Source organism: Coturnix japonica, chromosome Z, assembly GCF_054131305.1.
Source record: "Coturnix japonica strain WE chromosome Z, WE-NBRP24, whole genome shotgun sequence".
In the NCBI taxonomy this organism is placed as follows: domain Eukaryota; kingdom Metazoa; phylum Chordata; class Aves; order Galliformes; family Phasianidae; genus Coturnix; species Coturnix japonica.
In genome coordinates this window covers 27,371,034-27,397,434 of record NC_140702.1, presented here as the reverse complement: position 1 = coordinate 27,397,434, position 26,401 = coordinate 27,371,034, and the positions used below count along the sequence as shown (strand labels likewise).

The window sequence follows — 26,401 nt, the reverse complement described above, 5'->3', positions numbered from 1 at the left end:
TATTCCATTGGCAGCCCATGCATATCATATGTACTGTATTACAGATACTGAACCAAAACACCAGTCAGAAGAAGAAGAAGACATTATAAGAAGTTTTGTGTTCAGAGTTTTGTTTATAAATTATACCCATTAGGAGACATTCACTCTTATGCTCAGAGTATTTGTATTGTTTCAGGATCAAGTCCTTATGCTGCACAGGAACACTTTAAAATAGTGATGTCAAAGGAATTATACTTGTGCCAAAATAAATAAATAAATAAAAATACATGGAATTCAAATAAAACAAGGGAGGGGAATAACTTAATAAAAATGTTTATTGAAAAACTTCCATCACCAGCTTTTGGCTGTACTAAGTAAGTAAAACACTGAGCGTGACTATTGTAATTAGGATACATACAACTAGTACTATTACCAGGATGATTCGGCACCATTTAGAATGTTTTCTTTCTTTCTCTTTCTTTTTTAACAAGGTATCATACCCAGGAGTATAAATATCCCCCATCCAGAATCGTAGATCATTAGGATTTTCCTAAAAGAAAAAACAGAAAATGAACTCAGTTCTTCTGCCTTGCATATAATAGAACATTAGAACATAGCTAGGAGTATTTTGGCTATCATCAGATAGTGATTAATGAATTTAAAGCATCACAACAGAAATGCAAGAGACTTTCACTTGAACATAGGTTGTGCTACTTGCCAGATGCTGCAAATGTTCCTCTGGGGAAAACTAAAACCACACTTTCTTGCCAGGAACCAAATGTAGGACACCAAGCATTTAAATGAGATCTAGGAAAGAAAGAAAGAGAGAGAGAGAGAAAGAGAGGAAGAAAGGAAAGGGAAGAAAGGAAAGAAAGGAGATGAGGGCAGAAAGGAAGGGAGGAAGGAAGAAGAGCAAAAAACAAAAAACAAAAGAAAAGCAAACCAAAACCAACCAACCAAATAAATAAATTAATAAATAAATAGCAGTAGAAACCAGATTGTATTCTGAAGAACAGATGCTGACTTATAAATAAAAAACTAAGTCCTTCCTAAGTCCCTTTCCAGTAACAGGGAATAGCAAAAACAAACAAATAAAAAAGCATCCAAAAAAAAAAAATTACAAATGATTTGTGAAAATCCACGTGCAGGTATGATCCTACATAGTGTGAATAAGGCTGAAAAAATGTGTGTTATCTGATGTTATGAACAGCTAGAAAAGCGGACACATAATACTTAAGTACCTGGCTTACAGATCACCCCTGTATAAGTTGGGAAACCATTGCAGGGTGTTGTGGTTTAAGACTTTCTCTTTACAGAGACTGTGTTCTGCAGAACTGAAATTGCTGGCCACTAACCAGATACATAGACTTCTTTTTCTGATCAGACTCATGCTAGTGTCATGTCTGCACAGGAAAACATGTCCATATTTGCTTCTGGAATCCTACCAAAAGAACCAAACATGCTGCACTGTAGCTCGTGTTCACACAGAGCTTTAGCAATACATTTTATTTGATTGCAGCGCAGAAGCACATTACCTTTATGTGGCTGGCCAAGTCAGAGTGCAGTGAATGTCTGTCATAGTCCTGTGCAGTCCAGGAAGGAGTCTTTCTTTTCTCCTCCCAGCCATCATCCACCTGGAAATCACTATACAAGGGATTGCTCTTGATTGTGGATTTCAGTGTGATGGGTGTAATGTGTTTCCCAAGGGTTTTGTCTATCATTTCTTGGCTGATCCCATTCAGTTCCACCCCAGGCAGCTCAGTAATGTTTTTCTTTTCTCTCTGTAAAGCACAAATTAGAGCAGAATTTGGCCTTCATTTTTCATTTACCTATGATGCATGTTGCCTTCCAGAGCTATAATTTGTCAAAAGTCATTATTAAAATTACCTGTGCATCATTTTTTCTTGTTCTGGCAAACACCATCAGTGTACTAAGGGAGCCTGACTGTTCATTCTGTGAAGATTTCTTCCTTCTGTGGAAGCATGCAGGTACAATGTGAAATATGCAAATATGAACTGACACTGTGAGGCACACTGAAAAGAAAGCTTATAGTACAGCATAATGTTGCTATGGGGTATGACAGTAGAGTGCATGCAGATCTGGCAGATGCCAATGCAGTGAGTGAGATGCAGAAGCACAGCTGCAAGAACAAAGCAGAGTGAAGTATAAGGTAACAGTATGCCAGCAGCTGTCTTTGCTAAAGCTGTACATCTCACCTTGGGGGGATCTCACAACTCTGATACCTTCACTGCACAGCAGATCTGTCAACACATCAGAGGGCTGGCATGCAACTACTTGAAAGTTCCTCATACAGGTACCATCACAACATCACAACTTGAGCAATGTTCCTGCAAAGCATTCATTCAATCAGGATTTTATGACAGCAGATGGAAGAGGAAGAGGAGTAACAATTGTGTTGGGGTGTGGTTTTTGGAGAATTCACAAAGTGCATCCTAAAATCAGCCTAAACCTCTTCAGGAGCTGCTAAGACTGTAACCATACAACCACCTTCTGTCCCAGAGACTTGGAACTAGCCCATGGCTCCAGCCACACCTCAGCTTCCCAAGAGAGCTATTTCTGATAGAGCCCTGTCCTCAGACCAGTACCTGCCCTGTGCTTCAGGACTGTCTTTACACTTCCACAAAGCTTTCCTGACTAGAAGATGATATTTCCTTTGAAATAATGGTGGTCTTGGCCTGGCTTGGTGGCCAGCCAGTGCATGATGGGCAGGCATAGATAAAAGCAAAGACCTGGTTTTCTTTGGAAAGGAAAAAGAAAGCATCAACCTTTGTCTAAGCAACCCTAGTAGGAATCATCATGCTGGCACTGTTATCGCCAAATCATCAGAAGTAACTAAGTGTATTTCCCATCAATAATTATCATTAATAGGTGGGTGGATCCTCAGTGCCTCCCAGTTCCTCCATTAGTTCATAATTTCCATATGTCATTCCTCAGCCTTGACAGTCCCCTGACAGTATTACTCTATGCACTTCAGTTACAGCTGGCACTGAAGGTCTCTGGATTGTACTGGCCAGATTTCAGCTGAGCTGGTGTTTTTAACTGTCATTTCTTTCTGATTCCATTTTACTTTATTTAATTTATTTATTACTTAAAATTTGTCAGTGACCTTAATGATGCTTCCCTCAGGCCTACTAGATAGTTGGACTTGGGGAACATTTTGCTGAGGAACACAAGCTGTCTCACCACGGGATGTTCATTGTCCCTAGGCTAAAATATTGTGAAAATAATGTAACTTGACAGTGACTTCTAAAGCTGTTCTATATAAAACCCTCCCAAACTTGGAAAAGATGGTGTGATGGAGAATTTCTTCAGAAATGTGTGTCAGAACTTCATGCCCCTTCCTTCCAGAACACCTTCCTTTTTATAGGCAGCAATTCATAAAGATAGGAGAATGTGTGATCCTGAAGAGTAAAGCTAGGGAAGAGGTTGAGCCAACCTCTCCATCTCCCACAAAATATGATGGGAGGAGCAAAAGTGTTTTACGTAGAGAGAACTGGACTGGAATTTGAATAGGAGATAGTTTGCAGAAGCTTTGGAGTACAGACACTGAAGTGCTACATTAACTGGGAAAATATTTTTGAGTGCAGCTGAAGGTTTGACTGAAATTTCTGCAGCAGATGTGTCTTAGAGACTGCTTTATGGAAAGAGAGAAGCCTGAAGCATGAACAAAAAGTACTTTGGGTCCAAGAAACAGTACAGGTAAATATGAGGCAGGCTGCATTTACAGAAATGGATAAATGATTTCATAACGCAAATTACGCGTATCAGTAGACAACAACATATGTCACTATAAAATCTAAAGTAATCTATATTGTTAGAGAATATTTCAATTTCATTAGTATCTTAAATTTATCTTTCTGTTGCCACTACTGTTTTAGCACAGAAATATTGTAATCATTCTGTCCTTAGTCCATGATGAGGGATATCAAGTACCAAAATATCACCAACCAAACCAAGAGAATAAAGAGCTAAGTCTAGGCCTTGGTCTCAAGTCAACCTGCCTGCAAGAAAAAAATGAAAGAGACATCTAAAAATTTAAGGAATTATGCAAGTCAAAATTTTCCCTTACTCGCTGTGAAGAGAGTTATTCATGTCCCACGGAAGCTGGGGCTGCTGGCAAAACCTAGGGCAATATCCAAAGAAATTAACAAACACTGTCTACAGACAGCTGTGCCTAGTAGCTTTACTAAAGCAGCTGTTTAGAAATTTTTGGCCCCAGTCTTCTGCTGGAGCTGTTTTGTAAGAACATCCTCAATGCTAATGAAAGTGCTTGGCAGGATAATTTTTAAGTAGGTGATTTGTTTATTATTATAACCCTCTATTGTTCAAAAGGCATGCACTGCTTTTTCTGAGGAGCTCTCCAAGTAAGGGTGGGACATTGCTCTGGTATATAGGCATAAGGAATTATTGACAGGAAGCTGCTAGGTAGCTGCTGGAAACCTAAGCATCCCTGTGATAGTTGTAGCTGTTGGGGTGCTGTAAGGTATTTAGTCAACTGAAAAAGCTCATTTATCAGAATAAACAATAATCACATCTGTAGATTTTCTTAGACAAATCTAATGTCTTGGGGGATGCTGTGGGAAGGAAACCAGGAAGGTAATTATTAATCATGTCTAGGTGAGTGGATATGAAAGACAACAGAACACATTAAAGGCTCCTGAGAATTCACATTTTCTTTTCAAGAGACCTGAGGGGATCAGATGTGCTTATAAGGGCAACAAGTCAGTATAAGGTGATCCAAAGCAAGATGAGAGCCCACCTGATGTGGATTGCAGATAAATAGGTGGCTGTAAAACCCTAAGCCAAAGCGACATGACCCAGAAACATTCAGAGAAAAACAAGCATTCATGCTGACTATCTTTACTGTGTGGCACTGAAAGAACTTCTGCACAATAATTAATTATTTACTTAGAGAAAGCTGTTTTGTCTGTCACTGCTAATGGAGTTCTGCAGGGCTGTGAGTACGATATATAAAATTTGCTGTATAGTGTCAGATCAGAGCTCCTGTCAGCCTTGCAGCTGGTCTCTGACTGCAGACAGTTGCAAATATCTGGGGAAGAATAAGAGAACACATGTGTAATGCAGGCCTGAGCCAAGGGACAGGAAGCAACTGGCCCAGCACCTAACTGAGAGGTAAAATCCTCCTCCTCGGTGCTCTGAGAGGTGTGCAAGGGCCAGACACAGGTATTGCACTGAAATGAGACACCAGGAGGTGTTAGAAGTGCAGTTATCATGGTAACAGCAATTCTGTTAAGGCCAACGTTGTCTGGTTGTGAAATTCTAATAACCACAGCAAAGAGAAGGAGCACAGCGTGCAAAGTCAAAATTCTCTCTGCTGCCTTCCAGGGAAAAGAAGAAAATGCAAGCAGAAAGGAGAGGTCCAAGTACTGCTGATATCAAGGGAAAGGGCTGAGAGAGAAGCGTGAGTGTTGTATCTGGGAGCTGTGCATGGTGTAGTGAGGGGTGCTGGGGAAGAGGAGTCTGCAGTGCTGAGAACACTCAAAGTGAGCAACAGCTGCTACAAGAAACAGTTTCTTGTGCTGCTTTAAACCAGAAAGGTCCAGGACTCCTGAACTGCTTAATGACCTGCTTTATTTGAAGTAGACAATGAAAATGTATGCTGAGCAGGGCAGCTGTGATGTTTACCTGACACAGAAAAGCAAGGGAAAATGCAGCAACATTTTGGTCAGAAATATTAATTGCCATTATAATCAGGCTGCTTTTTGTAATGGAAACTCATTTTAGAAGCTACAGATGGAGAAAACACCTGAAGTGTGCCAAAAGTGAGCGTTCTCATAACAGAGGTTGGAAGAGGCTGCAGGCTGCCACACAGTCTCTGTGTACAGGGAGACCTCCACAGCCGGCAGCTCCTTACAGAAAGAAAATGAACTTCTGGGTGGGGATTTTCAGCTGTTCTCAAGGATGCTGGGAGTCTGCAGGTCACTCACATATGTTCTGAAACCAATTCTCCTTCCTCACCCCCCTCATTTCCGCTTCTGAATTAACTAACCCTTAACCCCATTAGCTTTCTCATCTTAAAGCAAAACATGTTACTCCTGCACCATTAGTTCTCTGCTGTGCCATCGTGTTTATTCTAACGTCTGGAATTCATCAACTCTTTTTCCTTTATTTGTCAGCACAAGGAAAGAAAGGAGGCCTCTCTTTCATAAGGGAGGGAGAATGAGGCACAGTGATGTCCGGACAGCTCAGTCACTAAGGACTGCACTTACAAACATAGGTTATGCCCCCCATTTGGGGTTTATAAACCATGCTATATTACAGGAGCAATTCTGGCAAGGCTGCAGACACAGCCATCTTCCTGGCTGTGCCTGCATGAGCAGGGTGGAGGGAGGCCTATCTTAGGGCTCCCACTCAGCCCAGTCCTCCCGTAAGCCTGGCCCTCCTGGAGCTTCTTGCCCAGCAACAATGGGGAGAAGCATCCTGCTGCGGAGCAACTCAGTGTGTGGTTGCCGCATCCTGCACAAAGAGGGGCCGCAGTGGGGCAGGGAGCGAGGCCAGCATTGCTCCATGTCCTATTGTTTTGAATCCCGCAGGCTCTTTCTTTTAGTGAGAGCTCTGTGCATGAGAGACAGCAGTGAGTGTGGGACCCCCCCTCTCCCCCCGCCTGCCCCCTCCCTTCCAGCTCCCCATGGGGAGTCCTGGTCTAGGAACAAACAATAGGAGTGGGCTCTGGGAGGGAGGGAAGGGGTCTGGACAGCTGATGAGGGAAGAAGTAAAACTGGAAGCAGCTATGGGAGACTTCAAGGCTTTTCCTCTTTCCCTCCTGCCCCCATGTTGATGGTTTTTTAGCTCCAGCTCCTCATTGCCTGGGGGATCTGGACCCATGCCCTGGGGATGCTCAGGATGCAGAACCATCTCCAGCCCCCAGCTACCTCCGTTTGTCTCCATCCCCTGACAAGAACCAGACCTTGGAGCTTTTCTCAGGCTAGGGGTGGGGAAAGGCAAGAGGCTCCCCAGGCAGCCGGAAAGGAGTGCTGTGGTGTGAGCTGCAAGTGGGGCCCAGAGGGGTGTGAGCTGATGCAGCTGTACTGCTGCTGATCCAGATACAAATGTCTCCTCTGTGGGCTCCAGGCATCTGCTAGACAGTACACTTTTGCATTTTTCCATGAAAACACTGCTACCTCCACATAATAACCTGTATTAATGCTGTCATTGCCTTTCACGCCTTCAGCAGACATCTGTCAGGGTGACAGCAAGGTCAAAGATGAAAGACGAAAAACAAGATGAAGTAAAGAAGATGCAGCAAAATACATAGAGATGCACAAGCTAATAAGACACAAGCAAGACTCTCTGGTGTTCTCTCTAATGTGCCTTTTATTGAGTGTTGTCACCTGGATTTCACATTTAAGTCCAGTGATGGCTTTTTTTTTTTTCTTTTTTTTTTTTCCCCCCCTCCATTGCTATTCTTTTCCCTCCTTTCTCGCACTTGTAATTTCTTTAGAGAGGGTATTCTATTAGCCTCCTTGGTACAATTAATCCATATTTGACATAAGTAGGCTTTCTGGGAAATGCTATGAAAATGTCACCACAAGCAGTAGAAAGCATAATGTACTGAAGCAAATGAGGTAGACTGTACTGCTGCTGAGGAGAGTGACTGCCCTTCTGGAGTCCAGTCCTCACTGAAATCAAAGGGAAAACTACAGGGGGTTATTCTAGTTGTGCAAATTCAAAGATATGGGAAGCCGAATGTACAGCTGAAATGCTGAGCTCATATCATTTGCCTCCAGATCCCCAAAAGAAGATAGAAAAGTCAGGAAAAAGAGTCTGTTAGACCTTACCTGTGAATAGACCCTGTTGTGCCACTGTTGCACTCCAGGTAAAGCTGCTTCTGGGAACTTTGCCAGCCTGGCTTGTAGAAAGGTTGAGTTTTTCACTAAAGACTTCACCTCCAGCTGTAGAAATTTATCAGGATGGTTGTTGTTTGGCAAAGCGGAGAGGTCCATGTTTCTGTCCTCTGGAGTAATAACGAAAGCAGTACAAACTTCTGCTTCCTGGCCGTGCACACTGCTTAAATCATTAATGATGTGAAGAAGGATACGACAGTCTCCTGAAACTGTATCTGACCCCCTCTTGCTGTCAGGCTCACTTGTATAATCTACCAATGATAAGAATGTTGTTCAGAAGCGGAAGATAAGGGAAGACCTGTTTCTCTATGTTCCTAGCTTAAGTTTTCGAATTCAAGTTCTGTTTTAATAGGTACAGATGTTCTCATTAAAGCTAACCAAATATCAGTCAGTAGATGCATGAGACACTTAAATGAGCACTAGCTCTTCTTCAAGTGACCTGCCAAAAATTTCAAAAGCTTAACAGCACTTCAAAGCAAACTCTTTCTCAGAAAAATGAGAAGCAGCTCCCATTACAAAGCCAGTTTTCCTCCTCTGTGGCAGCACTGGGAGGCTCTGTGGTGCTGTGCAGGTCAGTACCATGCACCATACACAGCAGCTATGACACACAGTTCCTGCAGGGATTTCTTTGACAGTAAGTTCTTCCTGACTTTGGGAAATGCCCATTTGTTTCAAGTAATTGATAACAGAAGTTCTCAGGTGGTTGACTACTTGACTACTCCTGCTCAAGTGAATGGAAAAATTCTTGCTGACTTGAATGACAGAGTCAGACCCTTAACTTCCACTGTTTTGCTGTGAGATCTGGTATTTCATCAGCAGTTTAGAAGTAGGAAGCTCTTTTAACTTTTGGCTAGTGAAATTCTCTTTCTAGTCATGGTCATTTCTTAAAAATGGCAAAAAATAGCCACTTTAAATTTATTTTAAACTTTTAAAACATCTTTTCAAACTTTTGCATTTCGTAATATATATATATACATATATATATAATACATATATATTATGATAATGCCACATAGGTTAGCTTTGTAAAAGCACATATTTTGAAAAAACCTGTTTTTGATCAAATTAAGTGCCAGTAATTATGGAATAATGAAAATATTATCCTTGTACTTAGAGAAGAGAATTAATCCATTTTCCTTATATAAGGTTTCTGGTATTTTAGGAGAAAATTAAGCACCATTCAATTGCCCCTTTCTGACTGACATGGGCAGAGTACTTTCACATTTTGAGATAGGTTGTCATTCTTCTAGCAGAGTGTAAAAGTGTGTGATTGTGTGGATGATATAATCAGCTGACAAAAGAATGCCTTCTGGCCTCTAGTCCGGTGGCATCTTTCTCAAAGTAATTAACAGCCAACAGCAACTGAACTGTCTGCACATTATAAAAATTATAACACACCATGTCTATTTAAATAGAAAACATGTAATTTCACATTCCATTACATCAAAGTAATTTTTCATTGCTTTTTCACTTCTCAAAAATCAAAAATATATAATTTAAAATTATACAGTTATTCTACTATAACACAATAGTTTCCAAAGAGAGACCTGATGCTCAGTGAAGCCTACTGTGAAGCTACAGTTAATTCAGTGTACAGCCATAGTTCCACTTCCTGCAGTCCCTAAGGAGACTTAAATTGTTATGGGAATTACAAACTACACCTTGTGACTCCTTTCAGACTCATTTCTCCAGCAGTATTGCCTTCAGAATTTGCTCTCCTGGGTGTTTTCCAATCGTGGTTAATGGATTGCATTGCAAAACAGGTGCAGAGAACCCTACAGTGGTTACAGAACTCACCTGAGATAACTAAGTTCTTCACTGAATATCCCTCTGCTAGATTCAGCTCTTAATGCATCAGGGTCATGGAGCAGCACATCTGCCTAAAGCTGTTGAATGGTGCCTAAGCCAGGAGGGTGGAGGCATGTGCTGAAGAGTTTGCTGCAGCTGTACCTGCTGCTATGCAGGGCTTAATGGATTCTGTGACCAGATACAGATGCCAAAACTCACAAAAATGCAAGTAACAAAAGAAGCTTTACTTTTTATTGAAAATGTAAAAATCATGTGAATCATGTACAATATTTTCTCATAAGGAAAATTTTAGCTGTTTCATAACGTTTCACAAAACTGTAAAACATTTTATTTTTATAAAGACTTTTTTTATAAAACAAAGATAAAACTAAAGTAGTATTACAAAGCTATTTTCTAAATCATTGACAAAGAACTGAAAATGTTTAACAGATTAATTCATAAAAATGGCAGGAGGAAGGACTTCCATTTGTAAATCTGCAAGAGGATTCACAAAGGTATGGGGGGAGAGGGAGGGGGGGGTGGGTTTTTGTTTCTAAATGTTTAAAATCAAGTGACATGCTAAACAGTACAGACGTGGATTCATAGGATGGTACAATTTCTAGGACTGCATTTCTCTACACTACCTCAAACAGTGCAACAGTGATTCAGTGTAAATCTCTACAGTGTTTCATTGATTCAATACTTGTGTTCAAGTACATGTCCATGAGAATGATCAAAAATTCCTACTTCTCTATTTTAATTTTCTTGTTTACAATAGGTTATAAGTTACAGTAGATTATCCCCAACAGCATGATTCTAAATCAAATCAAATGAACTGATTTCACAATACATTCTATAATAACCTGCTCAATAATGTTAGCTTACTCACCTCAACATCTGTTGCAAAATACACAAGATCATTCTGCCAAAAAAATATAATAAAATTAAAAAAGGCTTTATTTCAATATACAATAAAACTATTCAGCTAAATTAAAATAAATTCAAGATAACATGGTGGCTTCTTTTGGCAACAGAGAGATGATGCTACTGAAAATAAACATTTAAAATACTAGTTACTATTCTTTAAAAAATTCTGATATACGTGTCCCAAATTGTTCATATAAAAATTAATTATGAAAACCTCAGAGGATGAAACAAGTTGGCTGTCTATCCAAAACAATTAAGGATGTCTGGCAGGCAAAAATAAATTAAATTTGATTAAATTATACGTAATCATAGTATTTGGTCTGAAAAAAAGCGTGCATGTGTGTGTGTAATGTGTACGCATGTGTGTGTGTACATCTGTGTGTGCTTATAAATAATAAGATTGCAAAGAGCTGAGAGCCAGCCAGCCTGACAGAGGTCAACTCCTTTGTTGCATCTTCTGCGCATAGAAGTCCCTGCATGTCTCACAGCAGCGCTGGTACCACCTCATATCTTGACACAGGTTCTTCTCTCGTATCACTCTGCAGTACACAGGCCACTGATCTCCCAGGCACTTGAATGTTAAAGCAGCTGCAAAACAACAACAAAAAATACACGTAACTGTTAATTTTATTGTGAAGAACTGGGTAACGATGATGTCCAGGACACCAGAGGTGTATCCATGGGTGGGAAAGGAGGACGGATTTCATTTTTTGGAAAAGAATGACTGCAAATCCTCTTGTTTTCAGTATTTTCAACAGTAAAGTTTTAGGGCTGGTTCAATTTATAAATTGGATTAAATCAAGTCACACTGAAAGTGACTGGTTTTGTGCCATGCATCATGCTTCCTCACAAGAGATTTAGGGCACATTTCTACCCCACACAGAGGCAAGTTCAGCTCTACTCAGGATAGATCCAAGGTCATTAGAGAGCTGCAGAGCCAGTTCTGACTGAATCTGTGCTTAGGTGAATGTTACCATTAGAAGCCCTAGCCACCAAATTCTTCCTCTGAAACATTCTGAACTGACAAGGACATCATACTAGCCTGAAAAGCCATTGTCTGATTTATTCTACCTTTTCTCATTGTTGCTAAAATTATATGGTTCTCTCTAGCTATCAATAACATTCAGATGCAGACACCTGATCATTCTTCTAGTTGTTCAAAAACAGTCATACTTTCACATACATTGTGTTTTTCCTTTTGAAGTAGTCTTTTACTTCACATATTTGTTTCACTTACCAAGGCCTTTTGTAATGTCACTCATCTAACGAATCTGGAAAATTATACAGTGAGTTATTCCAACTATAGTGTATCTACACAATTAGCATGGGAAACTGAGGAAATTCAGGGCACAAGAAGCACACATCATACAATAATCAATATAAATTATGACCTGAAAAAATAGTCAGTCATTTTAATAGAAGTAAAAGGGAAAGTGGGAGTGTATTTAAAACTGAATAGACATAGATGGTGTGACCCACACCAGCTTTCACTAGCCCTACCCTCAGATCCAGAGGATCCATGCAGCATGACAAGAAATGAAGAGGATGAGGAAATGATCAATATTTTTAAGTGAAGCTTTGGTTTATGAATTTGGAGCTCTTGGTGTTTCCAGTGGACTGGATTCTGACTCCCACAGCATGAAGCGGATTGTAGATTGCTAATAATTTCTATAACCCATTTTACAAGGACAACATAGTCCATTTGTTTTGTGAATTTTACATTAAGTGTAATTCTAATCTAAGGCTGCATTTTCTGTGAAACTTTGTGTTTCATTTTACTTTGTGAAACAAAGCCTCTTATATTTTACTGGATGGAGAGTGTCAGTGATGGAGAGCTGGCCTTTTTCTTCATTGAGATCAGTTGAACAAAGTATGAAGGACAACAGTGAAATAGATGAGGAAAGTTTCATAAGCAATAGCTGCCATCTCATCAAGCAAACTGAAACAATGACTGCTAAGCAGAAGTGTTTGAGGGTTAAAAGCTTCAAAGATAAATATCCTTTGCTCACTCAAATGTGTGCTTTCCATGCAGGAACAGTCCATTTGACTGGAGAGTTTATCTTTAAAAGAGCTCTGGAAAATAATCTGGAAACAGTATGCTGTCCTGCAGAAAGTTTTTGAATACTGTCCCAGTCATGCTCAAAAAGAAGATGAGCATTGCAGGGAGCTAATGGTAAGACCACCATCAATATCCCATCAGGAAATGACAATTAGAAAAATCATCAGATCAGTTATGCAATAAAATAATTTCTTTAAGACCAAGAGAGAAATCAGTTTCTCCTGGAACAATAAATCTCTTCCTGTTAGCAGCTTTCTTTCACGTGTTTTTGTATATCACTCATAGATCATAGAAATGTGTACAAAAGAGAAGTAGAAAGAAAAGATCGTATTGAGGAACATGCCCCTTATTTCAGAAATATAATGAGAACATGACGTGCAGAGCTTTTAAAGAGAAAATGAAGGATCTTCCTGCTTTAGAAATGTTTCACAAAATTTAGTGCACAAAAAACCAAATTCTTAGCTCTAAAATAAACTTATATTCATGCAGGATATTTTGATTCCATAATATCACACAGTATAGTAATATAATCTTTCCCTGGATAGCAAAACTCTTTACCATCCTGAGGTACAATCTCTCACATACACAGTGGAAAAGGGAGGTAAAGAAAGAATTCTCCGCAAAGAATTTGTATTTTCTGAGTCCCAGTCCTATATTTTACATTTATCATTGCCTTATGCAGAAAAAAAAATACTAAAACCAAATTTCCAGTAAGAATGTGTCATTTGGCTGCTTACCTAACCTGGGTGATGTTATTGTGTTAACATTAATTTTCTCATTGCAGGGGTGGAGATGACAGGGTCTGTATGCTGCAGGTTTTTCTGAAGAAAAACATTCATTGCCATGCCTTCCTGTAATCTTGTGCATGCACTGAATGACTCGGGACTGCATTCCTTTGCCACAGGTAACAGAGCACTGGAACACACAGAAGACAGAAATTCATTGTAAAATGTTTTTGCCTGCAAAACATGAAATGAAATGCCAGTCTGAAGCTGATGGCTCTTACTTCAATCTGAGATTTCTGCTTTCTGCTCAATTACCTTAACAAAAATACATTTTAAAAAGCATAAACAAAATTGTAGTACCACTGAAACATTGATTCCTGCATGCTGTGTCTGCCAAAATCCATTTTGCAGTCAGTGATGAAACTGAAATGTAGCAACCTGCAAGAAGGAAGAAAGGGTCTTCTCCCTTATTTGCTTTCTAGTTCACTGTTAGAATGGAGGTGAGGATGAAGGAACAATAGAGAATGCTGACAGAGAGAAGCATTTTGAAATAACCCATTATTCCCTCTGCCAGTGCAGAAGTGCTCTTTCCACTGAGCAGTGTTTGCCCCCTTCTCCTTTTTTTACTTCCCACCTCATTGTTTTCATGTCCCACAAATAAAGCACAAGCAATCAGTGAGACACTACCTAGCTTTTAATCACCTTTCCCCGGTTGTTTCCATAGCGAATGAAGAAAGAAAATAGCGACATACTGTGGCAATCATAATGTCCTATTTTATCACAGTTACTTAGCAAAATAATTTGGGCATTACTTAACAAATACATACAAAACCTGTCCCAAGCTAGCAAATTACACCTTTTCTCCAACTTCTTATGAATAAAACTTCACAGCACACAAAGTATTGTTTGTCCACTTGCATATGTTCAGCTGCATTTGATTAAAAGCACACTGAAAATAAAAGAAAATGAGCTTTGATTTGCTCCTATGTGCTATCAGTCATGATTCACATATCCATACGTTTCATACAGCTTTGGAGACTTTTGTAATAGAGATCATCTTTAAGTACTAATCAATTTCTTGCAATGAATCTAATGAGCACTGGCTAACAACTTATGCATTGATACCCATATAATCCCGAAAACACCTTTGTTCTTTAAATAATAATTAAATATTCATAAAACGTTTCCTTTGGAGACTTTATGAAGCAACTGGGAATCACGCAAAAGGGAAAAAGACAAGGAGCATGACCTATAACAACAGCACTTCCCCAACCACCCTCTTTCTCAAGGTGGAAACAGAGAAGTAGAGTTTACTAAGCCACTGAAAAAAGAACATATTTTGAGTGTAGGAAGCACTGCAGGGGTCTTTATCAGTCCCTTTTGCCATCTGTGTGCATTTGGGTGACAAGCAAAGTTGGTAGAAGGAAAGATTTACACATTCCAAATAGGAACTATGTGGCTTAAGAGAGGTTAGACTCATGTTTCATGCCTAAAATGGCAAAAGAGACTGGGATATATATTTAAGGGATGTTTTCAGGAAGTATTAACAAGGTCCAAAGCAACATTTCATCTTGTAAACACATTAAATTGAATATTGGCATTCTACAGATGTAGTAAGTGGACTTGATTTTGCTTCTCAGTGTTAAACATCAGGAGTAACTCCACAAAGTCAATAAACTTATTAGAATGATTTACAAAGTTAATCAGATATTGCATGCATAGTTCAAAGCTTGCAAAGACATTCAATTAGAAATACGCAGTTATCTACTCAGTAGCAACCATGGCTTAGCAAGCGAACCAACGTACTGATAACAGGAGGCAATCCAGCCAATACTGAAATTGTCCCAAAAGGGAAGACTCTCATTAACTTTTAATTTAGCAGGCTGCTTTTTAATTGTGCAAGAGTAAGACTCAGACAGAATTTATTTTCTTGAATACTCTACCACTTTTCCTGTGCAGCAGTATTACTTTCTATAATGGCAAAAACTGCACACATGATAAACACATAGTATTACACATTATGATACCCAAATTAAATCACTCACAGTGGCCAGAATACTTATCTTAATCTTAACAAATTCCAGCCACTTGTTGGATTTCTCTCTCAATAAGTTCAGAGAGGATTCTTGTCAGAGCATATTAGTGGATTGGCATGTGAAACAATGAATAGTAAACTTAAAAACAAAAACAAAAACAAAACAACAGCCCCCCTCTCCTCCCCCTCCCCCCCCCCCCCCAAAAATAATAATCAGAAAAGACAGACCTGGGAATGAAAGCAAGAAGAAGTTGTAATAACTCTTTTAAGAGTATCACAGAATTTATGGTAAATTTGCACAGAATACTGCATTCTTTACCTTCAGTAAAACATTTTCATGTTTAGTAACCAGAGCTAGAGTGTTTGTGAAATCACAGTGTGCATGCATCTTTTATCACGTACAGAGACGGAGGACAGGAGGATGGACCTGGAATGTATAATCCCTTATAAACAAGTTATCTGCCCTTATTTTCATTTGTTCTAAAATGAGCAAGTGCAGCCTCGCCATCTGGAGCGCTGACAGGAAGTGAGATGAGGATTTGAAGATGCTGGACTTCTGCTGACAAACTGTGCTCCAGTGGTTTATCTGCTAACTGACAGTGCGTAACAATGCTGTACTGGATTGTGAAGGTGCCCATGCAGAGAGCATTCTGCCAGCAGCTATGCCTTATCTCTATCAAATGAGCACTGGCCCAAAAGCTTCAACTACCACTGAGTCAATCACAACAAAGAGATATCCCTCTCAGGTAATCAGTTCTATACATACTGGCAGAATTTGGGTATTAAAATCTTAAGGGGCAAATTATCATTCCCTTAACAACTGACCCATTGTAAGATATTTCAAAGAGTTCTAGGAAGCATTATCATGTAGTTTACATGTAAAGTTGTATGCATCTTCCAAACAATTCATTGCTGCCTTGCATGACCTGCTTGTTATCATACAAATTTTAGAACAGGAAAATGACTTATTGTATGTAGTCAAAGCTACACAGGTTCTGTGTAGTTTAAAACTGTAACAAGATTTTCAATTTACAGCAATACATTCACCTTCACATTGTAAGACGTAAATTAAATTATAATGTTGTCCATCTGTCAAAACTGATTTTTCCATATGCATATGTATTACATATAAATGAGTACCAAAAAAATGTAGACCTCATTTGAATAAATTTTTCAGAAAACGTTCACTCCAAATCAATCTGTATGGACTTTTGTAGATACAGTAGATCTCAGGCTAATTTCATCCCACATCTTTTAGGATGAGGGAATAGAGAATGTTTTTCTGTACATCTTCTCCCACACCTCCCAAATACAGGCTTGCACATGCTATACTTTATTTTGCAGTGGTGAATTACATTTTAATTTTGACTGTTTTGATGACCTACACTTTAAGGCCATGTAGATGATTAGCAAAAATTCCTGTAGGACAACTGTGTTTGTAGGTTTAGACTAAATGTTCTAATATGCAGCCAGAAGTTTTTTTTATGTGGCTGTTAATCTGTGCATTTTGGACACAATCCTAAAAGTACTGTAAAACCGTTCAAGCAGCAAGACATGTAAAACATTCCTGTTAAAGATTACAAAAATAAAGTTTAAAAAAAAAAAAAGTTAAAAAGAAAATTTGAAAATTGGATAGATATAGTGAAGAGCCTTTAAAAAAAAACCAAAAGCAAATAAAAAAAGAAATGGGGGCAGGGGGGTTTCTTTCATATAAAACCTACCCACCCTGTTTGAATTTTGTCCTACTTTTGAACTTCTTTTAGACATAATTTCAGGGACAGAAATCTAGGTGTTAAATATAACAATCCTTACACTTGGCATGCACACCAGTTACCCAAGATTCCTTCTTTCTTATTCCTGCCAAAGATATATATTCTGGAGAGAATGCATATTCCCATGGCCAACAGCTGAGGAAGGTGCTGTAATGCCTTGGCTGCTTCCAGCTGGCCTTTGAAAGAAGTAGGAATTCCTAAATTAAGGGAAAAATTGTCACTGGCAGACTGTAATGGTGAAAATGCATCCTTCTGCCAAGACAACAGGCAATCACTGCAAAGGCTGATACAATGCACGATGAAAAATCCAATCTGTGGCAATATTAACAAAATTGAGTTGGACAATTTATAACCAAGAAAAAGTGGATTGTTCAATAAAAGGTTTTACAAGTCTAAGTAGCATTAAAAGTGGAGAAGTGCTCTAAGAAAACTCGATGAGTTCTACTGGAAATTATTAGCAGAACATTCCTAGTCATATATGTGCAGGTTCATCAGTTCCAGCACTCAAGCAGTTTCAACCTTTTAGTAAAGTGAGTGTGAAACAAGGATAGCAAGCAATTGGATGCTAGCAACAGGGTTTGTATTTTCTTTCATGCTTGCAACCTTTTTGTATAGCTAAAGTTCACTTCAGAAGGCAGGTAGTAGGTTAAAGTTCTGCATTGGCTTTCAATAAACTGAGTTCAACTATACTCTTAGTCTTAAAGGTTACTAAATAAACTAAACAATCTGTAATTTAAGTCAACTATTTTTATTTTTTTAAAATAAAACTATTTGTGAACAATACGACTAACACCAAAAAAAAGGGACTAGTAGTTTCAAATATAAGATGAAGTTTGAGTTCTTCCATGCATCATTTCCAGGAAGGTCTTTCTGCCTCTCATTTCTGACACACCCAATACTTCAGTCTGTGAATGCCAAAAATATTCAGAACTTATGCTGAAAAAAGTCTGTAGTTGGTCTCCTAGGTTTAGGAACTTAGGAAGCCTTAGTTGTTCTTCTTTCTTTTTTGTTTTGTGTTTTTGTTTTTTGTGTTTTTGTTTGTTTGTTTTTTATTTGTTTGTTTGTTTGTTTTTGTTTTTTTTTCTTTCTCTTTCTCATTCAGTCTTTCTCTCTCTTCTTTTTTTACCTTTCACTTTCTTCCAAGTGTGTTCTTTCTTACTGATCAGCATTTGGTAACTGTTCAAAAAACAGTTCAAAAGATCTGAAAGGAAGATAGATGGCCCCAGCCCACCTTTGATAAGCTGGACTAGACACAGGCCTCATGAAGAGGAAATCCACATCATCTTGTCTTTGGAGCCTGAAGCTTTCTCTTCTCTACATGTTTAGTCATTGTTAGCTTCACATGGAGATTACCTATACTGTTCAGTGGAAGATGAGAAACTGCCCTTGGCAACAAGACAGAAAGCAACTATCAGTTTACAATTAAGATATGACTGTGGAAAATCACATGGAATTTAGCTTAATGTGATTACTACAGAAATGACAAAAAAAAAATAATTAAAAAATAAATAATTTTTAATACGATGGCATACAGATGTTTCGCCATCAACAATCTATGCTGTAGACCAGCACCGATCATTCACTCTGAATTAATAGAGGGACTTCACAGGCATCAGTCTTAACACCCATACTGGTCTTAACTCAGAAAGACTATACTCTTTGTGGACACATGTAAGACCCTGGTTCAGTTCCCTGATCTTTTGTGTTTTTTTTGTTTTTTTGGTTTGTTTTTTGTCTTTTATTTTTAACAAGCTAGTTAGAGTCCCCCACTACTTGACTGAGTATGTTTGAGTATTCCAGTAAGAGTTGTGCTTCTGTCAAGACTAGGAGCTCATTGACATTCCTCCACAGGATATTCAGTGTTGGGTTAATTCACTAAATTCTACACAGTGTTTTGAGTAGTGAATTTAGAGACTGGATAACAGTGGAGCATACCACCTCCTGGGAGATGAAGAGTACTGGTGGGACATATGATCTCATGCACTGGAGGAGATTTAAATTACAGTGTTCTTACTGGTTATACAAGGATAGGCAGAAGATCCTTGAATGTGGAAGGAGAAATCTCTTGCAAGACCAAAGAGTTTTTAACATGGCATATTAGGTAGTTACATCTCTCCTTAGTCATGACATATACTTTCAAAATAAAGAGAAGACCATCAAAATTTATACCGTAGGTTTAGCAGTAAATCATTTACATTCTTCTGGGTTATATGAAGATGCTATTTTTATTTTCCCAGTTTTGTAGACTATATTTCTTCTTCGTGCTTTTTTTAAAGGCAATAAACATAAAAAGCTGAAACTAAATATTCAGCTAGCTTTTTTTTTTTTTTTTTTTTTTTTTTTGTAGTAAAGGAAATCTGTCATGTTTGTGATATTCAGAGATGGGGGAAGTGAATGCTAACCATTATGTAGGATTTTAATATCCAGTCATAGAGCAAACAAGTTTAGTCATTGGTACTTCTGCAACACTTCTACACTGTTTCTAGTCTTCTGTGAGTATTTTTACAATTTAGATATACCATATGCAAAAGAAACTGGAAGGAGAGCCATGTGATAAAAATGCAATTCATAACTGCTTAGGAGGGCTGATACTTCGATTCAATATTATACTGCCTACAGTTGGTAAAAATTCCTTGCTGTGACATTCTGTATGTAGCACTGCCATTAGCACTTTGTAGTAAATAAGACATAATCATACCTAACATTTTCACATGTGAGAATTCACTAAATTGTTTTTCACAGCAGACAACTTCCTGTTGATTACAACTATCAAACAAACAAATCAAACAAATTCTTAAAAGCATTTTAAGGAATTAGCCTTTGAATCTATAATTTGGTATTAATGTATATCACAAAACTGCTGTGTAGAAATCCTTCCAGGGAAAATCATAGCTTATCATGATAAACATTTATGTCAGTGATTACAGCATTTCTAATGAAGTAACAATTCAAAGAACCCACTAAAAACATAAATATAATAATAATAATTACTATTAATAAATAAATAATATGTAATAATAAAAATATAATATAACAATAATAAAATATTAACAAAATAATTTTAATAATTAATATGCTTAAATAGTATGATCTCACTTTTAGATCCTTACTTCTGAAAAAACAACAAAAAAACAAAAACTAACAAAAAAAAGCAAACAAAGAAAAAAAATGATATAAAAGAGAAAGAAGGAAAATGAAGTAGAATATTACTTAAAATTATGAGGAAAACCTCATTTTTTTCTTCATGGTATCTAGATACAGACAATGCAAGAAAATGGATCTCCAGAAAATTCTGTATTAATGGGATAATTGTACTAAAACGAAATGTAAATTTTATTACATATGATCAGGTCATCCAAAGGTATGAATGTCATTAGAGAACTATCAAAAGGCCAGGCAAAAGACAATGTTAACCAGTCTGAGCTGTTGTGATCCTCTGATGAATTCACCTAAGAACAATGACTACTTTTGTTTGAACATCGCTCTTTGTCAATTTTAGCAGAGGTACTTGTAGCAAGATTACATGAGGGAACTTTGGAGTTCTGTGAATAAGACTCTGAAAGATAATGCAGAAAAGTAAATCTTCCTTCCAGTATTTAAAAATGACAAACAAATGATGCAAAAATGATTTAAAATAGTATCTAACTAGAAGTCATTACAAAACAGTAAAAAATGAGAATCATATACCATAAAACAAAGTAAGAAACAATAAAAAACAATAAATATTTCTTTGGTACAACAAGATTTGCATAATGGCTTAAGTTTATCTCAAGCATGAACACCTGATAGTATTATCTGCATTAGCATATGAAAGATAGGAGGAAAAATTCATGAAACAAAAAAGTTTTCCAATGCACAGAAATCATCTAGATCCCACAAGAGCAGAAGGATTACATAAATGCTAGCAGAATCCAAGTCAAAAAGCTAAATGAGTTAGCTTTGGCAGAAGATACAGTCAGAGATGCTGATGAAAACATTTGGAAGAACAGTGAAATGGTCTTAGAGATTGAGATACACAAGGCAAAAGAATACCTACTGGGTCAAGTCTAAGTACTGGACTGAGTACCTGAATTTTCCTGCACACACTGACAGCTTTGGAATGAAGAGTCAGTATAAGAAACATAAAAAATCATGGCATCATCATGAACAGACCAACAATATTATTTGTCCAATATTTATCACCAAGCAAAAGCAAGAAATACGACTATGAAAGAAAATAAGGTAATGAACCTGCAGCAAAAGCTTATACTGTAAATACGAAAAAAGCTTGTAGTTGAAAATGTCAGGGAGTGCTGTTCCCCAAATCTGGATTGAGACATGAAATGAGAGATAAACCGGCATTTTCCAGTTGTACACTGAGATAATATCTACTTCTTTCCACCATAACATCAGGTATATCATCAGTCACTGTAAACAGACTGCAGATTCTCAAGTGGAATAGTGTGTACGTATGCCGTGTAATTGTTTCAGTTAAACAAAAGTCTAAGAAAAGGACATAGAAGTTGTTATTTTAGTTTTTCACACACCTATCCTTGACCCTCAAGGCCTACACTATTTTTGAATCTTTAGTTCCTTTATTTATAACATACTTGCACAAAAATTCAGCATAGCTCCTGGGCAAACTGTGAAATTCTCATGGACTTTGTAGTCCTTATCTTATAAAATTTTGTAGAGAATAGTCTTCTCAGACCAGGACTGACTGAATGAAAACTAGTGCCTGCACACGGACACAGGAAGGATGCTTGCTGTTAACTTCTGTCATTCAGTAGAGATCTCTGGTTTTGGTGTGCTGTACTGCATTGTAACTTGTGTAGCAAAGAGAGTAAAAATTTCCATGGTCAAGTCTAACCTGATGAATTCTAGATCAGCCTTCCAGAAGATTAATTGTGTAGAGATCCCAGGAGCTCTTAGCAAAACTCAGCTGGCATTTTTGGAAGACCACACAATTAAGTCCTGGATATAGGATATTGCTTCTGTTCAGCAATTCCCAGGTATGTTCTTCTTTATCTCAATATATGTCTATATGCATACGTGTATGCATCCCTTGCAGCAGTATGTATGAATCCCTTGCAGCAGTAATACTTGGCTGTAAGTCTCACAACCAGAAAAGTCTGAGAACCGATACTTGGTTTTATCTAGTCTGCAGTAGAATGGCTTGGAAGACTGCAGATAGTGTCAAGGGAGTGCTGGAAATCTGTGTTCTTTGATTTCTGTTTCACAGATGCATGATGCATGATACATCTCTTGTTAGCTATGAACTTGTTTATTTTGCCTGGTCTTCCTTCCTCTAAGGGATCCAAATGTTGAGAGAGGTCACTGAGCTAGCTTCAGCAAAAGAAAGAGTGATACTGCTGTCCTTAATGTAGTAGAAATAATCATTACTCAAAGGCATCCTATTTGCACTTCTAAGCCTTATAATTATAGCTAACATATTCTATAAAAATGGGCTTCACTTTGATTCTATATATCCCTTGAGGATACTCCTAAACTTCAGTATAAAAGCTTAATCATGCAATGTAAATGTGCATGTATCATTTTATCTGACTGAAGATCTCAGGTGAATGTCATGGTTTTTAATGGTTCAGCTAAGTCTCCTTCTCCAAGTTATACCTTTATATCACCCAGTACAATTTCAAGGAGCCTTTTTGTTGGTAAAAAAAAAAAGAGATTTCAAGAACATACCCAGTGGATGGTATCTCATATGACTTCTCATGCAAACATTTCAGCTAAATTTTTGGGAGCTGAAATCACTATTCTGTTTTATTTTTGTTTTGTTTTAAAGACTATTTGAAAAATATTCTTAGCATTTTAGCTGTTTGCAATTTTATCTTATGGCGTACAGCTAAAGAACTTTTTAAAAATATTACAAATGTTCCTAAAGATAAAAAGCATTTTGAAAAGCATTTGAAAAATGGTAATGTCTACTTTGAAAATGTTTTCCAGTTCTTTCTGCTTTTTGGCTATTACAAAGGGTGGTCTTAATTTGTTCTTCTAGAAACTAATATGACATTTCATTTACTCTAGGCAAAATACTACAATTCACTTGACTGATTTATAAAACAACCTATCTCTCCAGAACAAATTAATACCACAGAATTGATGGGAAATGAATAAAAGTCTCCCCACTCTGACCTCTTTATATTGATTTCTATAAGATTTGCTCACTCTTCATTTCTGAAACAAAGACATATGTCACTTGCTGGAAACTTACTGTATAATTAAGTCAATATGAACATTATTAACATGATGCTAATATTATTTTTACCTCAATTATTTCACAAACTCACATATTCTCTTTGTACATATATCTATTAATAGTGTCATATTTGACTTGCAGCCAATACTGTTCCATTCCTACAGTGTGAAAAAGCTAACAATTTCAGACTGAGATCTGAAGAATAAAACCAAGGCTAACAACCTTGTCAGCGAAACTATACTAGTAACATTCAAATTCTGTATTTTAAATTACAGGAGAACAGATCAGTCATTTGCTATGGAAATGTAGGGATTATTTAAATGTTTCAGCACACAGTTTAAAGGTTGAGTATTTCATGTGGTTTAACAATTGGCAAAAAGTGAATTAGTTTTTTTCCTTTCTCACATTATTACATTTTATTTGGTCAGGACAAAAGAGAAGCAACGATCATCACTAACAACTGCTTTTTGTATCACTCAACTGAGAGATATCTCTGTCAACTGTTGGTTTTATTCTGTCTCCCTTCAGCAGATGAAGACATGTCCAACCCACTGCCTAGAGGGCACTGTATATTCTATCTTTTAAAACAGGACATGAATCCTGAGACTTGCTGATGTAAAAACTGAGCAGCGGCTTCAGATGTCCTTTAGTTTTCCTAGAAAAAAACTACCAGATCCAACTTTGATCCCCCTGTTATCTTCTTCAGCCAACAGACAAAGCAAAATACATCTCAACCACATGGATCATTAAAACAGATTATGTATTTGACTCATTTCTCTCCAGCCTAATACACAGGTACTGTTTAGAAATTCAGTTGTTGCTTCCTCTTTAGCCCCATCTTTTCATTCCAGATTCCTTAACAAAATCTTATCTTAGCACTTACATCATACCATGTGCTTTGATTCCTATACACATACACTTCATACTCCCTCACTTATTAAAAATGGCTGATCTAAATTCTATTCTTTTGCCCGTTGTTTCAATCCTATTACCAGTTGCTGAATGCCTCCAGAAGTTTCTGGTACAATATCACATTGAACTTAAGATTTTTATTATCGTTTTCAAAATGTACTCTACTCCCAAATTATCCTCCCTTCCAAAACTCATCCTGCCTTTTATGCTTCATTTATTCTACAAGCGTTCTGAGGATTTTAGATAATAGCAAAATGTAAGTGTATATATAGCTTCCAACATAAAGTGCTTTAAACACAACCTTTAAGTATTCTATACTGTTGTCATTTAAGTAACTACTCCTACAGTGATGTGAACTTCTCTAGTAAGTCATCTAAATGTGTAAACAAACAGTACACATGCTTTTCATTTCTCTTCCCTCCTGCTTATTTCTTTATCCTTAGATGACAAATTATTAGCAAAAGGTACTCCTGAAGTTGCAAGCAAGCTACACCATGCTCTGTTTAAGTCTGTAGTAAACGTGGTAAGCTTTCTTCATCTGAAGATAATGTTTATGTCACTCAGCACTGTATTCTGTGGACAGCATTTGCAGAGAAAAGACAGTGTAATTGACAACGCTTCAGTGCAGTGGTTCCAGCAGTTCAGTTTGAGCCTTCAGCTTCTTAGCACACTCATGAGGGCAGGCACAGAGTACAACTGATGTTGAGAGCAGAAGTCTTTAGTATATTGAGCCGCCTTGCTGTCTTAAGAGCTATTAGGGAGTTTAATCCTGCATACAGTCCGGATTATACAGCATACTTTTAAGTTAAATCAGAATTTTAGAAGGATTTATATGTTTTTTGACTTACTGGAGCCTGTAGTCAAGTTTTCTTTGATCTTGGTATTATTGTTAAAATGTTGAGCAAAAGAATTATTTGATCTCAGTGTGACTGTACCTCCAAAACAATATTAACTCCATTACAGCACTACCATGGCTATTAATAATGTTATCTTTCCAGTAATAGTGCAGTTTAAGCTTCATTTAAAATTATGCCTTAGGAGTTCAAGGGGAGCAGCAAAGCCAATAGGGATCACATTAAGCCTCTTGTTTCAATGTGTGAGAAGCGTCATTTAAACTTTTCTAGCCAAGTCTTGGCATTAGCTAAGGGGAACTTGGCTTTGCTCAAAGGAACAGCCTTCTGTCAATGTCAAGAATGATCCTAAAGAGTAAAAACAGTGAACACAGAAGGCTACACTGAACTTCTAAGTCAGAAACAAACAGTGAGCAAAGATCAACATTTATCTGAGCTTTCCATTTGTTTCCCCTATTGCAGACATATTAATATGTATGACATGACTTCATGTTGCTATGTACTCTAGCAATGGAACAGAACAGTAACGGGAAAAAAAAATAAAAAAAATCCAAGTATATTTTAAATTGAACTCATGTCTCTGCAGAGAAATTAAAGTGTCTATTTTTTTGGTATAAATCTTGGAAAATCTCATCTGTGTAAGTCACACTTGGGCACTATTACTAACCATTCAAAAGATTTTGTCAATTCCATATGAAATATTCCCTCATATTCTGTTTCTGAAGTTTAAAGTACAATTTAGGTGGCACTGATAGAGCCTTGGCAGGAGGAAAGCAGAACACTTGAAATGCCAGTAAATTTTAAACCGGAAGAAATACATTCTTGTACATGAATCAAAGAATAAAGCCCTTCTTTTTCTTCAGAGGGCACTGGGAACACAGCATAACTGTCTGAGCATCCTCACATAGCCTCAGCAATGCTGATTTAAATGACTGCTTCAGCTAAGAAAGCAGATGGTCATTTCTACATGACCTACTCCTTGTTCATGCTAGTGCTATATAATGCAAGTTTTTTCTCCAATTCTGTGGTATGGAAAATCAACTACTAGGCTTATTTCCAGACATATCTTCTTATAAAAGTAACCCTGCTTCTGAAGATAAGTTGCTTCTGGCTGTTGCTTAAAAAATAATGGCTATATCACCCTGTATTTTTGATGTAGCTAAGGTAGGGGGCTATATTCTGGTTTCTATGAGGGTGTTTCAAAAAATCAAGTATTTGAAAATAAATTATAAAGAAGACAAGAAAATTGAGTAAGCAGTAATATGATAGTG

General features: G+C 37.5%; 2 protein-coding genes across 2 annotated transcripts in view; both read right to left on the bottom strand.

The window, feature by feature from the left end:
- Positions 1-296: 296 nt before the first annotated feature.
- Positions 297-8,123, bottom strand: MINAR2 (membrane integral NOTCH2 associated receptor 2; the record flags this gene model as incomplete). Its single annotated transcript, XM_015849393.3, has 3 exons — positions 297-529; positions 1,515-1,760; positions 7,800-8,123. Coding segments are annotated over 3 exons (750 nt in total), but the record flags the coding sequence as incomplete, so codon positions are not given.
- Positions 8,124-9,891: 1,768 nt separating this feature from the next.
- Positions 9,892-26,401, bottom strand: part of ADAMTS19 (ADAM metallopeptidase with thrombospondin type 1 motif 19) — a 112,663-nt gene continuing 96,153 nt past the window's right edge. The window contains exons 22-23 of the mRNA XM_015849403.3: positions 13,377-13,554; positions 9,892-11,168 (exon numbers count right to left, since the gene is read on the bottom strand). Of these exons, the coding sequence (XP_015704889.2) occupies positions 11,017-11,168; positions 13,377-13,554 (330 nt within the window). The 3' untranslated portion in view covers positions 9,892-11,016. The remainder of the gene's footprint in view (positions 11,169-13,376; positions 13,555-26,401) is intronic.